We start from the raw sequence: 16,724 nt of genomic DNA on the forward strand, positions 1-16,724 counted from the left end.
ATGAACACAGAACCTGCCCATCACAGATAACACAGGGAGGAGGGAGTACATCTGAGGCTTCCATATCAGCTTCCAGCAAGAAGTAGTATGTATAATGTATGCATGAGTGTATGGACCCATGTATGCAAGCATTGATTTTAAACACATGGATGAAATGGCTTCATCTGGGGAACATAAATCACAAGTGGGGAGAGACAAGACCACAAGCAGTGCTGGACAACTGTAACGTATAAAAGAAGAAAGTTGGAAAAAATTAAGTTAAACATTAAAAAAAGGGGGGGGGGGACTGGGTAGCAGAGGAAGGAAGGAAGCTCGGCCTGGAGAACCCCAGGGAGGTGACGTCCTGGCTCAGCATCCTGCACCCAACAGAACCAATAGGAACCACTAACAGGTAAACGCCAGGAGCTAAAGTAGCATAAAAATCAGAAGAGGAACTGTGGAGAGAAAGGGCCTGCTTGGACCTGGATGGCACAGCCTTGCAAAACTAGCCCTGGGGAAGCAGAGACAGGAGGACCCCAAGGCTCATAGGGCAGTCAGCTCGGCCTACTTAACAGTTCCAGAGCAGTGAAAGACTCTGTCTCAAGATCAAGGTGGACACCATCTGAAGAACACCCAAGGCAGGTCTCTGGTGTTCATATGCATCTGCACACAAACACATGCACGAAACACACATCCCAACATGTACAATCCCCACACTTAAACAAGCACAATACACACACATCCCAACATGGACAATACATACAAGCAAACAAAGATACATGACAAATATCCCAACACACAATCCCCACACATAAACAGGCACAGTAGACTCACATACACACACATCCTGTCCTAACATGGACAGTTCCCACATACAAACACATGCACAGTGGACACACAGACATACATATAAACACATATACACAATGCACATATCCAAACATACACAATCTCCATATACAAACACGTACACACACTACACACATCCAAACAAGTATAATCCCCATATGCAAACATGTACAGTGCACACACATAACACATGTAACATACATACCCTAACATGCACAATCTCCACACAGACATAAATACAAACGCACACACACAAGAAACACATCTAATCATGCACACTCCCCATACACAATCATGCACAGTGCACACACACACACAGACATAAACACAAACACACACGACACACATCCTAGCATGCACAATCCCCCCACAAACATGCACAGTGCACACACACAAATACACATCCAAACACACACAATCCCCCCATACAAACATGCACAATTTATACATACACACACATCAAACTCTAATATGTACAGTCCCCCCCACAAACATGCACAGTACACACATAGACACACAAACCTAAATAGGCACAACCAATACACACCCATATAGACACATATACACACATCACATATACACATCACAGAATACAAACACACACAAACATGCATAACCCCACACACAGTCACATGCACATACACACACTACACCAACATCACAAATATGCATGTACACACATTACACACAACACACATCATATACACATCATACACACAATATACCACACACATATCACACACACAACATATATTACACACACCACACAGTACATATAACACAGATAACACACAGAACTCAAAATGCACATCATACAGTTACCACACACAACATACATCACATGTATACCACACATCAAACACCACACAATAACAGATCCCACACACATCCCACATACAACACATCTCCCACACACAAAACACATCCCCCACACACGTATACGACACAGAAGGCAAACAACTATGTAGGAGTACTGACCTTCGTTTTGTTTTCTTCTGCCAGCCCCGGGGTGTCAGTGTCTGGTGGGTAGGCCACAGTGACATACACATTGTAAGGCTTCACCTGGTCACAAACAAGGTTTGCACTGTCAGTAAACAGATCATTTGTATTCATCCACTAGCTTGTCTGAGCTGTGCTGAGTCTTAGAAGGGGATGGCCATCAGGCTCATGAGGGGACTGTCAATCAACAGCCACCAAAAGCACTGAGGACACCTCTCCATGACAATGACTTGGCTAGCAAGAATTTCCGACTCTAAAGTATGCCAAGCCACCTCCTACTAAGGATCTCCCTGTCTGCTGACCAGGCAAAGGCTGGGAGCTGCCCAGTGTGGACAGATCATGTTAAACAGTGTGCTCATTCGGACTCCACCATGAACTGAGCAGAATTTTAAGGCAGGAATAGGAGGAACAGGTCTACACTCTGCTGCTTCCAATACTATACTGTTGGGTTCATTTCACTTGCAGAAGACTGTGATTCTCATTGCCTTCCCTGCTGCCCACTGCTGCACCCGAATCCAGGTGTGGAGAGGTCCTGTACCACCACCCGTGGAGCATCAGGTGGATCCCCAAAGTAGGACCAGTTGAGCAATGCTACTGCAAACATCCTCAGCAGTACTTACATAGAGAAACTCCCCCTTTGCCCTATGATCTCTCGTTGCATAAGGCCAGGCTAATATGAACTGGTGAGCCTTCTGCCAAGATGTCCCAAATGCTTGGGGTACAGGTGTGCAGCACCATGCCCAGTTCCAGCTACTGTTTCTAACACTTTACAGCTATTCTGCCTAAGTCCAACCTCCCTCTGGCTCTTCCAAAGCTTGTCTGTCCCCATTCGACTTCTCTTCCCATTCAACTTCCCTACTGATGAACACACTCCAACAATCCCAGTGGATCTTCTTTTCAGGGGACAGTCTTCCAAATACTGTCCTACAATAACCTTGTTACCTGTTCTCTTATCCTGGTAATCAGTAACCCAAAGGCTCGGACCATCAAGTTCATCTTGGCATGATACTTTTATTTGCTGTTGACTTATGTTTTTGTCCTCATAAAGACATCTGGGGTGAAAGGGAGCCACAAGACTAGCCACTGAAAATCTCGAGGATGGTAAATCTGGCAGTGCTCCACAGCACCATCCTCCCACCAGGAAGCCTGCCCTTTATCTCCTAGATTCCCTTAGTGACCCAGTTGTGTGGCCTCAGGGGAGTTACATGGGTCAAGAGAAAGAACGAGCAGTTGCTGGCCAGTCAGTGGAGTAGGTGCAAGAAAGAAAGCTGGCTCCCAGCCAGCGCGGCCAGGGCAAGAGGGTTCGTGGCTTGGCCTTGACAGCCAGGGCTCCCTTCCAGGCCAATCAGGCTCATAAGTGGACCAGCTGTGACAATGACAAGTGATTTATCTCACACTTGCTTTCAGTTGGGAACTTAATAAAATAAAACATTTGTCTCTAGTCGTCTTGTTTGGTCCTGTATTGGGACTAGAAAGAAATGGCTCAAAAAAAAAAACCAAAAAACCTGAGTAAATTATAATTAGGTAACTCACCAAGACCAACAGAGGCTCCTCAGACCTACCCTGTGTCCCCCAAATTCACCAAGACCAACAGAGGCTCCTCAGACCTACTCTGTGCCCCCTAATTCTCTAAGACCGACAGTGGCTTCTCAGACCTACTGTGCCCCCCAATTCACCAAGACCAACAGAGGCTTCTCAAACTTACTCTGTGCCCCCGCCTCAAAACGCCACAATAAGAATTTTAGTGTTAATGAAAATCAAAATGATTTTCAAAGTAATGTTTCTCCAACTCAAGGTCATGAATGGGTCACCAAAAGTTAGAACTGTTCTCTCATGGGAAGAACTATAAATACCAAGGTGGAAAAGAATCAGACAGTCCCATTTCAAGCTAGCATCCTCTCTGCAATCCAGTCTATGGCTGGATGCTTCCAGTGACGAGCAACTTAACATTTACGCAGTCTTTGGTTTATTCACCCAACAAGTCTTACTAAATTACTATGATGTGCCAACACAGCCCTAACAATGGATATGAACTGAATGGACAGCTCTCTGTATCTCATATAGTTCCTGGTCTCCTGATATTCTTGTTCACATAATATGCAAAACAATCAGTCCACACAAATTTATGCCCACATTTCTCTTTAACTGTCCATATCATAACCCAACCAAAAGGAAAGATTAGCTTACACTCACTTGTTCTGAGCCATGGCAAGTGTGATGCCTGATTTCACTGAATCCTGCCTAGCTATTCTGCTTCGCCCTGCCCCTGCGGAATGGCCATTTTCTCCCCTTCTGCTCTGCCTCTCCCCCACCCTATTCCATTTTCTCTCTTCTACTTGGCACCAGCCTCAAATGGGTAAGACAATGGATGGCTTGCCTAAGAACCAGTTTATCATAAAAAAACCAATTCCACCTAAGAGCTGTTCTTCCTGGTTCTATTAAAACGATAACACAGACAAGCAGACACTCTAGCCTTCAGCTTACTGCTCCACTCTGGGGGAAAGAGATGGGGAAGGGGCTGCACATTCTCAGGAGGGGAAGCAGGAAAAACACCTGGGTTGGGAGTCGCTGTTGTGTTGTTTTGGTTGAATCTTCAAGATATCTCTGACTATAACCCACTTTATAAATATACTTGCCAAAAGATCAAGTTTTAAGATCTTTAAATAATGTATTTGTATATAAAAGACTGGAAAAGAAAATTCAATCCCAAATACCAACAAAGCATTCCATTAAACATACTATGCCCAGATTTCCAGAGGCTTACTTCAGTTTGGGAAACGTGGAGATAAACAGAAGACTTAAAACATTAACTAAACTGAAAAATATACTCAGAGCATTAAGCATTTTAGCAACTATGTTGGTTTTATTCATAGAAACTGGTCAAATTATCCAGATTTCAAAACACAGATCATAAGGAAATCTTTTGATGCAAGTTTTACTATTAACAAATTGGATTCAAAAGACTGAATTTATTTTCTCCAAATAAAATCGGAGTCTTCTTTGTTTTGTTTTCTTATTTAAGTAATAGCACTTTTAATGTGCAGGAGTCAAGGAGACTTAGCGCCGTCCAGCTACCAGCAGTGTGAACAATCGCTCTTGTCATCAGGAGTGTGAGAGGACTGTACCAGCTGCGGTGTCACTGTCCCCTCAGTAGTGAAGACCAGGGCACCCAGATGATACACTTTGCCCTCAAGCTGTGAATCTTATTGTCAGACATGGGGGAATATGGGCACTTATTTTTATCTCCCAAACTCGTGTGCCTACACGGATGCTGAGACCAAAACCGAAACGACTGGATGAAGCAGCTGCCAGATGCACACCCTGAGTTCTGCCCTGAATGAGAGACATCCTCTGCTGCAGGACTTGGAAGCTCGCAGTCACAGGGGCACCTTGTTATTATCCCCGTTACCAAGTGACTATGTGAATCTGACGAACTCACTGAATTCATGAAAAATTCAACTTCCCTCCCCAAAAGAAGTGATCTGAAGAAACCTCCTGCACATACTTCACACTCACACACACACACAGAGAGAGAGAGAGAGAGAAAAGAAAGAAGACAGACAGAAGAATGGCTATTTGCAGAGTCCTTAAGAGCGACGGCTGCAAATGAACTACAGAATCTTCTGCAGCTTCACAGCTGCCCATGCTCTGAGGACTAAGACTGTGTGTGCAGAGGCCTGAGGCTAATGTTGAGAGTTTTTCTTAATGATTCTCTATCTTATGCTTTGAGGTGGGATCTCTCAATTGCACGCACACTGCTAAGACTAGTCTAGCCAGCTTGCTTTGCGGACCTTGTCTTCACCGTCTACATATAGGAATTACAGGCAGACTGTCATAACCACCCAGCACGTCCAAATGGAAAGGCAAACTCTGGTACTCACACTGTACACCAAGCATTTTACCCTTTGAGCCAACTCCCTAGGCCAGGATGGATCTTTAAGAAAACTGTCTATCTAAGGGCATCCCTGGCTCACTGAAGCAGAGGCCGACCAGTATCAGGAAGGCATCTCCAGGACTCTATGCCGCAGACAACTCCCTGCATTCAGAATCATTTTGTCTCTGTCCTGAGGATTATTTTTATGCAATAAGAAATGTTAAACCCAGAACTTACAACTGAATTAGTTTTCTTTACACTGGTATCAGATTTATAAATCTTTCATTGAAGTCAAACAATGCAGGCAAACATGCTAGAGAACTACAGTGCTCACACTGCTGATCTATGAGGACAACATACAAACGCTTACCTCCATCTGCAGAGCTTCTGCCAATCCTCTTATGGCAAACTTGGACGAAGAGTAGGCTGTGAAACCGAACAGCCCCAACTGTCCTGCCTGAGAGGACACGAACACGATTCTGCCCACCCGCCGCTCCTTCATGGTGGTGATCACTGCTCTGCTGGGGTACACGCTGCCCAGGTAGTTGATGCTCATTAATTTCTGCAAGGAACAGAGGCCACATGAGGTGGGAACAAGGTCAACAGCCTATGTTCTTCTCAAGGGTAGTTTTGTCACTTTCCAGGTTAATTTCTTTAACAGAGACCCATGGTGGTTTGAAGGAGAATGGCCCCATAGACTCATCTATATGTAGACTTGGTTCCTAGTTGATGAATAGTCAGGAAGGATTAATAGGTCCGACCTTGTTGGAGGATGTTTGTCTCGGGGTGTGCTCTGATGTTTCAAAAGTCCGCACCAGGCTCAGTGTCTGTGTGTGTGTGTGTGTCTCCCAGGATGTAAAGCTCTCAGCCACTGCTCTAGAACTATACCCCTGTCTAGTTCCCGCCATGATGAAAATGGAATAAACCTCTGAACTGCGAGCCAGTCCCAATTAAATGCTTTCCTTGAAAGAGTTGTTTGGTCATGGTGTCTCTTCATAGTCATAGAGCAGTGAGTAAGACAAAGCCAAAAAGACTGGCGCAGTACCCACTGGAGGTCAGCGAATGATGCAGACCATGCAACACTGGGGCCAACCCTTTGAAGACTAGTCTGGCCTAGTCTTTCATTCTCAGAGTGACGGTCAAAATTAGGGCTGGTCACAGGATTCAGTTAGGAAAGTGTTTTCCATGCAAGCACAAGGACTTGCGTTTGGATGCCCAGCACCCTCACAAAAGACGTGCTGGGCATCGGGCACACATCTGTAACCCAAGCACTGGGAGGAAGAGGAAGGCAGAGACAGGCACATCCCGGAGGCTGGTTGGACAGTCCCAGTCAGTGCGGTGAACTCCATGCTCGGTGAGATCGAATTAAGGTGGAGAGAGACAAAGGAGAACCGTGAACATCAACCTTTGCCCTCACCATGCACAAATACAGAAGATCAAAACCAGCTTTCTCCTTAGAAAATGTACCCTGCATACTGTAGGCAATGTTTTATAGTGATACTTTAAGGTATGGGTATTTTTGTCTCCAAATAAGTATGTATATCACATGTGTCCAGTGCCCACAAAAGCCACAAAGGGGCACTGGATCTTCTACAGCTGAAGTTAAAGACAGGATGCTGGGAACCAAACCTAGGTCTTCTGCTAGATTGGTAAACATCCTTGAGCCCTAAGCTTTTTTCTAGGTCCTTGTAGGTAATACCTCTTGAAAGACAGTTTTAGGAGACAGCTTCTAAGTATTTCCAGCCCTATCAGTTCCAAGCTAAGAAAAGATAACAGAGAGAAAATGGCAGCAGCTAACAGTACAGATGTGAGCTGCAGTCTTGGTGTCACGGTCACACGAGAAGCAGACACTGCCCGTTTTCTCAGCTGAAAACGGGGCTAATCTCGGAATTACCTCAGGATGCTGTAGGGATTAAGAGGGAAAACACAAGCTAAGCACTAGCACAGATCCTGGTGGACAGGAAGAACTCAGTGTGCACCAGCTTGTACACTGGGACAGGAAGAGCCCACATTGGCACTCGCAGCTCTCTTCACGAGAACTCTTAAAACCTTTGCTCACCTTGAGTGCCCGGCAATGTTTATACAATGAAAGTCTTATTCTCTGTCATTTTGGAAAACTAAACAGCCCAGCTGGAGACCTAAACATAAACCACAATGACAAGTGGCAGAACATTAAGGAACTTTAAGAAATGAGGACTCATTTGTAAATATATTACTAAAGGTTAAATCACACATCAAACCCCACACACGAATAGTGGGAGACTTCAACATCCTACTCTCCCCAATAGACAGGTTTGCCAGACAAAAAATTAGCAAAGAAATAAGGGAACTAACAGATATAAATCACAACAGATTTAAAAGAATGGAATAAACACTGTATCTTTTCAGATGGCCATGGCTTTAAGATAGAATACAACAACAAGGCAAAATTACATAAAGCCCACAAACTCACGGAAACTGAATAGTGCTCAACTGAACCACCACTGGGTCAAGGAAGAAATAAAGAAATTAAAGATTTCCTAGAATTCAACAAAAATGAATGTACAACATACCCAAACTTATGAGACACTATTAAAGCAGTACTAAAAGGAAAATTTACAGTACTACATGCCTACAGAAGTTAGAGAAATCTCATACTAGCAACTTAACAGCACACCTGAAAGCTCTAGAACAAAAAGAAGTAAACTCATCCAGGAGGAATAGAAACCAGAAAATAATTTAACAAATGAGAAATGAAAAGGGGGATATAACAAAAGAAACTGAGGAAATCCAGAGAATCATTACGTCATTATTTTGAAAACTTTTACTCTAAAAAATAGGAAAATTTAAAAGAAAGGGACAATTTTCTGGATGGGTACCACATAACGAAATTAAATCAAGACCAAAAAAAAAAAATTTTGTTTTGTTTAGTTTGTTTTTTGAGACAGGATTTCTCTGCAGCTTTGGAGTCTGTCCTGGAACTAGCTCTTGTAGGCCAGGATGGCCTCTAACTCACAAAAATCTGCCTGCCTCTGCCTTCTGAGTGCTAGGATTAAAGGCAAGTACCATCAGCGCCCACCCCAGATATATAATTTAAATAGATCTATAATCCCTAAGGAAATAGAAGCAGTGATTAAAAGTCTCCCAACACAAAAAGGCCCAGGAACAAATGGTTACAGCACAGAATTCAATCAGAATCTCAAAGAAGAGTTAATACCAATACTTCTCAAACTGTTCTATGCTGTGGGAGTTCCTTCAGCTCCTTCAGCCAATCGCCGCTGAGTTACCAGCCCATTGGGGCGTGGTCTCTCTCCCTTTAAAAAAAGCAGCGGCTGTCCTCCACTCTGTCTTTGTCTTCCGGCTCCGTTTCCGGCCCCTGGACTCCTTTCCTGTTCGCGTGGAGGGGCTGTTGTCTGGGACGGTAATCTGTAAGTTTTTTCCCTTTTGAATAAATAACCATTCTATTAATCATAATTCCAAACTGGTGTGGGATTGTCTGTGACTTACGCCTTCATCTGGCGCCCCACGTTTGGTTGTAGAACCCCCCCTTCCCCCCCACTCAACTGCTTGCTACCAGCTTGGCTAGTCACGAGACCTCCCTCAGCTGCGGCCTGTGCCCTGTATGTGGAGCCAGCAGTTCAATTAAACCCCACGCCTCCCAAGCTCCACAGGCTCGGGACAATCTCTGCAAGCCTGGTTTGCTCTTTTCTGAGTTGTTTTTAAATTTCCCTTGTAAGTGTGGTGCTTTAGTGGCGTGAATCAGAACGACTCGGTCACGTGGAGGCATACGCAGCTTCCGGGTTGCTCTTTTCTACCCCTGGATTCTGGGTTTCTGGTTCCGTGTATGGAATTGATTTAATTAAACTTTCTTTCTTGAGCAACTTATATTTCCTAGTTTTTAACAAATACTAAGGCAGACACTGAAACAGGACCTGTTTAAGTCACCTTTGCAGTGGTTCTAGTCGCAACTTGGCAACAGCGCCGCCAACTAGACAAGAGGTAATATGGCAGTTTTTGTTTCCAACGCCAATTTTACTGTTTTCTTTATTAATACAATGGATTATGTCATGCAAGGTTTATATGACTATGGGAATATATTAATTTACTTGTTACTAGGTTTCAGTTTTCTTTTCAATATTTTATCATTAAGAAAGATACGATTTTTACGGACTAATATTGAACAACTAGTTGAAAGGATTAAAATTATTGAAAATCAGGGGTTATCTGAACAAGTGGATACTATGATAGACAAAATTGACTCCATGTCCAAGGGTACTAGGAAGTTACCTGAAAGGGTACAGGCTGTTGAAGTTGACGTTCAGACGTTACCACAAAGTTTTGATAAGGTAACAGATAGAATGAACCTCCAGAATGGGAACCAAAAACCTGATACCTTAGTGAAATTACTAGAAACATGGGTAGGTCAGGAGATTCAGGATTTAAGGGATACAATGATAAAAAGATTAGAAATGATTGAAGAAACTATTGGAGCTGGTGAACAGAGTAAGAAGGCACAAGGACAGGATACAATGCCACCACCAGCTGTTAGAACTGGCTTACCCAGGGTCCTAACAACATACCCTGTAATTTATTCTGACAAAGGGTTAACTTCCAAAGGCTCAAAGGGAGTTAAAGAAGCTAGATGGACACCAATAGCAATGAATGATTTAAAAGAAATTAAGCAAGCTGTCGTTAATTTTGGCTTGCACTCTGCATTTGTTAAGGAAATGATAAGGACTTGGGCTTCTAATGTCAGAGCTACCCCCCATGATTTCTCTCAGCTAGTGTCTGCAGTTTTAGATGATGGGCCTTCCTTGATGTTTGGAATTTATTTCAGAGAAGAATCCAAACATATGGAACAGCAAGGAAGAGCAAAAGGTGTGGAGGTTTCCCAAGATCAAATTCTTGGTGTAGGAGCATATGCTGATCCACAGGTCCAAGCTCTTTATGATGAAGAAGTGCTGTCCTTATGTCACAAAGCAGCCTTGAATGCTTTGAATAGAATACAAGATCCAGCAAAAAGGGTCGAATCATATACCAGGGTTAGGCAGGGACAGAGAGAACCCTTTACTGACTTTGTGCAAAGATTAATTAAGGCTCTGGACATAGGGGTAACAGACCCAGAAGCTAGACGAATACTTCTTGAATCTCTAGCTTTTGAAAATGCAAATACTGAATGTAAAAAGATAATTGGGCCTTTAAGATCTAGATCAGCACCAATGGAAGAATGGATACAGCATACAATGAATGTTGAGATGTTTAGCTATAATGATGAATCCTGGGTAGGAGAAGCGATTTCCAAAGCTATGAGGAGACATCAAACTACCAGGTGTTTTAATTGTGGTAAATTAGGACATCTGAAAAGGGATTGCAGGCAAAGAAATCCTAGGAATAATATCTCCTCTGGGAATGACAAAAGTAGGAGATCTCAGCCTTCAGGTATATGCAGGAGATGCGGTAAAGGCCGACATTGGTCCAACGAATGCAGGTCAACAACAGACAGACAAGGCAACCCGATACCATCGGGAAACTCCTTGAGGGGCCTCTCGCAGGCCCCCAAGCCAAAAGTGGCCCAGTCATTCCCAGTTACAGTCGAAAATGTGTCTCACCAAGAAAATTAAAAACTCCAATGTCTGCCATAAAAGGTAATACTGGTCTAAATGATGAATTACATGTGGAGAATGAGTCAAAAAATTCAGGAGGACAGAGTAAACGTATATTTTGGCAAACGTATATTAACGATCAAAGACCAAAGCTAAGAGTCTGTATAAATGGCATTTTTATTGAAGGCTTATTAGACACAGGTGCGGATGTAAGTATAATTACTCCAGAATCCTGGCATCCGAATTGGCCTCTTCATGAGGTAGATGTTCAGTTCCTGGGAATTGGAACCCTATCTCGTGTAAAACAAAGCACAAGATGGGTGGAATGCATAGGGCCTGAAGGGCAAATAGGAAGATTAAGGCCATATATAGCAAATATTGCAATAAATTTATGGGGCCGTGACCTGCTACAGCAATGGAATACCCAGATTAACATTCCTGTAGTTCCAGGAACTCACAATTCTGGGAAGGATATAATGAGGTATTATGGAAAAAGGTCACCAGCCATTCAGGCTGTACAAGAACACACAGCCAATAGCAAACCTTTAGAGGTACCAACAGCCCTACCTTTAAAATGGCTAACTGAGAAGCCAATATGGATCAAGCAGTGGCCTCTAGCTGAAGATAAGTTACAGGCTTTGGAACAGCTGGTACAAGAGCAACTAGATGCTAACCATATTGAAGAATCAACCAGCCCTTGGAATTCTCCTGTGTTTGTTGTAAAAAAGAAATCTGGTAAATGGAGAATGGTGACAGATCTAAGAGCTGTCAACAAGGTAATTCAGCCTATGGGTCCGCTACAATCTGGAATTCCTTTGCCTTCTCTATTACCAAGAGGATGGCCTCTTATAGTTATTGATTTGAAAGATTGTTTTTTCACTATACCTTTGCAAAAAATGGATAGAGAAAAATTTGCCTTCACAGTGCCTACTTATAATAATTCTCAGCCTACTAGGAGATATCAATGGACTGTCCTCCCACAGGGGATGCTCAATAGTCCCACATTGTGTCAATATTTTGTTAATAAGCCACTGGAAATAATTCGTAAGCAATTTCCCAAGTCCATAATTTATCATTACATGGATGACATTTTATTATCTGATTCAAATAAAGATATTTTGGAAAGTATGTTTGAAGAAGTAAAGAAAGTCTTGCCTAGGTGGGGATTACAAATTGCCCCTGAAAAGATTCAAAGAGGAGATTCTATTAATTACCTAGGCTACAGAATAGGGTTAGAAAAAATTCGAACACAAAAGGCACAAATTAGGAGAGACCGATTACGGACTCTTAATGACTTCCAAAGATTGTTAGGAGATATTTCCAGTCTACGACCAGCTGTTGGGATAACACCTGATCTAATAGTTCATTTAAACAAAACCTTAGATGGTGATAAGGATTTGAATAGTCCCAGAAAATTGACAGTTGAAGCAGAAAAGGAACTGACAATGATTGAGGAAAAATTACAGGAGGCACATGTGGATAGGGTCAACCCGAATCTTAGTTCCATCCTAGTCATACTGCCTTCCAGAATTTCTCCTACAGGGATTTTAATGCAGAGGGAAGATATTATTTTAGAGTGGATATTTATACCTCATAAACCAAGTAAAAAATTAAAAACTTATGTAGAAAAGGTTTCAGAATTAATTATAAAAGGTAAACTGAGACTTCGTCAACTAGCAGGTATAGATCCAGCAGAAATTATAGTGCCTTTTACTACTGAGGAAATAAGAAAGTTATGGGAAGATAATGAACCATGGCAAAGAGCTTGTGCTAATTTTTTGGGAGAAATTAGCAGCAACTATCCCAAAAGTGATAGACTTAACCTCATAAAGAGAACTTCTTGGATTCTTCCTAGAATTGTACGTGATGCTCCAATAACTGGAGCTCGGACATTTTATACCGATGCAAATAAATCAGGGAAAGCAGGTTATAAATCGGAAGAATTGAGTAAGGTGGAACAAAGCCCTTATAATTCTGTCCAGAAGGCAGAATTATATGCCATTCTTATGGTGCTAAGGGATTTTAAAGAACCTCTTAATATAGTTACAGATTCACAATATGCAGAAAGAGTTATCTTGCATATTGAAACCGCTGAATTCATACCAGATGACACAGAGTTGACTTCATTGTTTATCGAGGTACAGGACATAATTAGGAATAGGCTTTGTCCAATGTACATAACACACATCCGGTCCCATACCGGTCTGCCTGGGCCTCTAGCACAAGGTAACACTGAAATTGACCAATTATTGATTGGAAGCGTTCTGCAGGCCTCAGAATTTCATAAAAAACATCATGTCAATAGTAAAGGCTTAAAGAAAGAGTTTTCCATTACATGGCAACAAGCTAAGGACATTATAAAGAGATGTCCTACTTGTTCTTTCTATAATCAAACACCGTTGCCTGCAGGGAGTAACCCAAAGGGTACTCAAAGGAATGAAATCTGGCAGATGGATGTGTTCCACTTTATGGAATTTGGTAAATTAAAATATGTACACCACACCATAGACACGTATTCAGGTTTTCAATGGGCAACTGCCCTGAGCTCAGAAAAGGCTGATTCGGTAATCACACATTTATTGGAAGTTATGGCCATCATGGGTATACCTGCACAAATAAAGACAGACAATGGTCCAGCATATGTATCTAAGAAAATGAAACGCTTCTTTGCTTATTATAATATAAAACACGTTACAGGTATACCAAATAATCCTACAGGTCAGGCAGTTATAGAAAGATCAAATCGTACTATAAAGGATATGCTAAACAAACAGAAAGGGACGAAAGATACCCCCAGAAATAGATTGCATAATGCTTTATTAACCTTGAATTTTCTTAATGCTAATGAGAAAGGAACAACAGCAGCAGAGAGGCATTGGATAATGGAAAAAACTTCTGAACTAAACCAACCTGTTTATTTCAAAGACGTGCTGACCTCTCAATGGAAGCCAGGAGATGTGCTACGTTGGGGAAGGGGTTTTGCTCTTGTTTCCACAGGAGAAGAAAAATTGTGGATACCATCAAAATTAATAAAGGTTCGATTTGAAGAGGAGAAACCTCTTGGAAAGGAGAAATGACAGCATCTACAATGATGATAACCATACAGGTGGTAAGAAAAGCATATAGAATGGGGGCAGGGTTCTGTTCTTATCTCCACAGGAAAACACTGATCTTTGAAAAGTTCAAGGGACCCTGGATATTTGAATACTGACAGATGGAAAATAACGGCCCAATAGGGACTATCAAGAAAACTGAATAGGTTCTGTAAGTACCATACTAAATCATATTTCTAAATTTATAGAGCTGGTTTTAGAGTTGGACTCTGGCTCAGTCCCTCTCTAATTTCAAGCCTGTTGTTTAAAGAAAAACCCAGAGTTTCTGGAGTTTCTGTCTCATGTCAAGAGCCATGATATGGGACAGAAAGAAATATGAGTTTAGAAAACATCTTTACTTTTCTTCATATCTATCATACCTTCATTAAATATATCTATCATGTCTCTCATTGAATATAGGTATTCATGTATATGTCTATATAATTAATGTTTAAGTTTCCACAATGAACAATGAGTTTTTCCTACAGTGACATTTGAAGTTTCCAGGAAGAAGATGGGGCCCCATAACAACAACTCCACCTGGTTGAGATGACATCATGATACTGATAGCGCTACTACAAGACCTGTTTTGGGTACCAGCTGCACAAGACGATGCCAACGTGGTTAGCTGAAATGATGCACATCTTGTACAACATTCTGGCCAGACCTCCACAAAATACTCAGAGACTATTTGCAATTTTAAAAGACATTGATCTTGAAATTTAACCATCATTTTACTTTCACAGGATCCCCCAGAAAGAACGTCGCCCCCATGACAGCTGGAAGTAATTCTAGAGAACGACATCCCCTCTCCCAGTAAAGTTTGTCCTTGGGTTTAGGGACATCCTTTAGGGGTTGGTTATAATTAGTATAGGGTTGAGGGTTGGGGGAGGAATTTTATAAGTGCAGGAATCTAAAAAAAAAAAAAAAAAAAAAAAAAAAAAAAAAAAAAAAGGGATAATTGGATTATGGGATAATAGCTTTGTACTTGTGAGTTATTGTTTTTGACAAATGTATTGGTATTGATTCTTATATATTGATACAAAGTTAAATTATGTTGACTATTTTATGCATGCATGCTTCATGCTTCTACCTCTGTTTAAAACATTTTTATGTATTTGTATATATATATATTGTACTGATATATGTATATTTACCATATTGCATTGTACACTTCTACCTCTGATTAAGATACTTATATATTGTTTATGTATTGATATATATTTACCATATTGTAATGTATACTTGCACATTGTTTATATTTGGAGGTCACATTGTCCTCATTTATTGCACAGTTGTTTATTATCTCAGTCTTTAAGTTAGACAGATATTGAGAATTATATAGATCAACAGTCATCTAAGTTTGTCATTTATAATTAGACTAATCAGGTTCTTTAGATATATAGAGATTATATTTAGTATAGATAGATAATCTTCAACCTCTTCAAAGAGCTGTAGAAAATGGCCTTTAATCTAATTCAGAGTTCTATGGTAGGGAGACACAATCACTCCTGGCAACACAGATCTATGCCCGAGAGAATGTTGAGCACCAAAAACACTCCACCTGGAGCCTTTCTTCTTGGCAGAACTGGCCTTTGGGTAAAGAAATGCTCATACCTCAACTACTGACAGAGTTACAGAATATCCGTAAATGGATAAAACAAGACTGTCATATCCTGCCAAGACAGGGTAAGATAGTTTTGAAGTTTCTTGCCTTTGAAAATGGTATGTCAGTTACATCAGGCCTTAGCCAAAGTTGGTTGCTTCAACGCTGCAAATGTGACTTTGGGTGTTTGTCCAGGTAGCCAGTCGTCTCTGCGATTTGTTATATGTTCTGGAAGTTGTTTGATTGCACTTCCTAATTACTCAGATAACATTATTTCCCTTCTCAGATCTTCGATGGGATTGAAGATTATATAAATGTAGTTACTTTCCTTTCATGACTTGGCCAAGTTATTTGTTATACAAGACTTAAGCTAGTTAGAATAGGATATTTGTATTTATTGTATATAATTTCGTAGGTTTGTACTTATTGTATATAATTGCGTAGTAGGCTTAGAACTCTCTTACTTAAACAAAAGGGGGAGATGCTGTGGGAGTTCCTTCAGCTCCTTCAGCCAATCGCCGCTGAGTTACCAGCCCATTGGGGCGTGGTCTCTCTCCCTTTAAAAAAAGCAGCGGCTGTCCTCCACTCTGTCTTTGTCTTCCGGCTCCGTTTCCGGCCCCTGGACTCCTTTCCTGTTCGCGTGGAGGGGCTGTTGTCTGGGACGGTAATCTGTAAGTTTTTTCCCTTTTGAATAAATAACCATTCTATTAATCATAATTCCAAACTGGTGTGGGATTGTCTGT

At 41.6% G+C, this 16,724-nt stretch overlaps 1 protein-coding gene across 3 annotated transcripts in view; it reads right to left on the reverse strand.

Moving 5' to 3' along the window:
* Kdsr (3-ketodihydrosphingosine reductase) overlaps window positions 1-16,724 on the reverse strand; it is a 51,591-nt gene that overhangs the window by 13,846 nt on the left and 21,021 nt on the right. For all 3 annotated transcript variants that reach the window (XM_087906629.1, XM_087906628.1, XM_087906627.1), the window contains exons 6-7: window positions 6,072-6,263; window positions 1,807-1,890 (exon numbers count right to left, since the gene is read on the reverse strand). In XM_087906629.1, the coding sequence (XP_087762755.1) occupies window positions 1,807-1,890; window positions 6,072-6,263 (276 nt within the window). The remainder of the gene's footprint in view (window positions 1-1,806; window positions 1,891-6,071; window positions 6,264-16,724) is intronic.

The sequence above is a fragment of the Myodes glareolus genome, chromosome 5, assembly GCF_982192425.1.
Source record: "Myodes glareolus chromosome 5, mMyoGla1.1, whole genome shotgun sequence".
NCBI lineage: Eukaryota > Metazoa > Chordata > Mammalia > Rodentia > Cricetidae > Myodes > Myodes glareolus.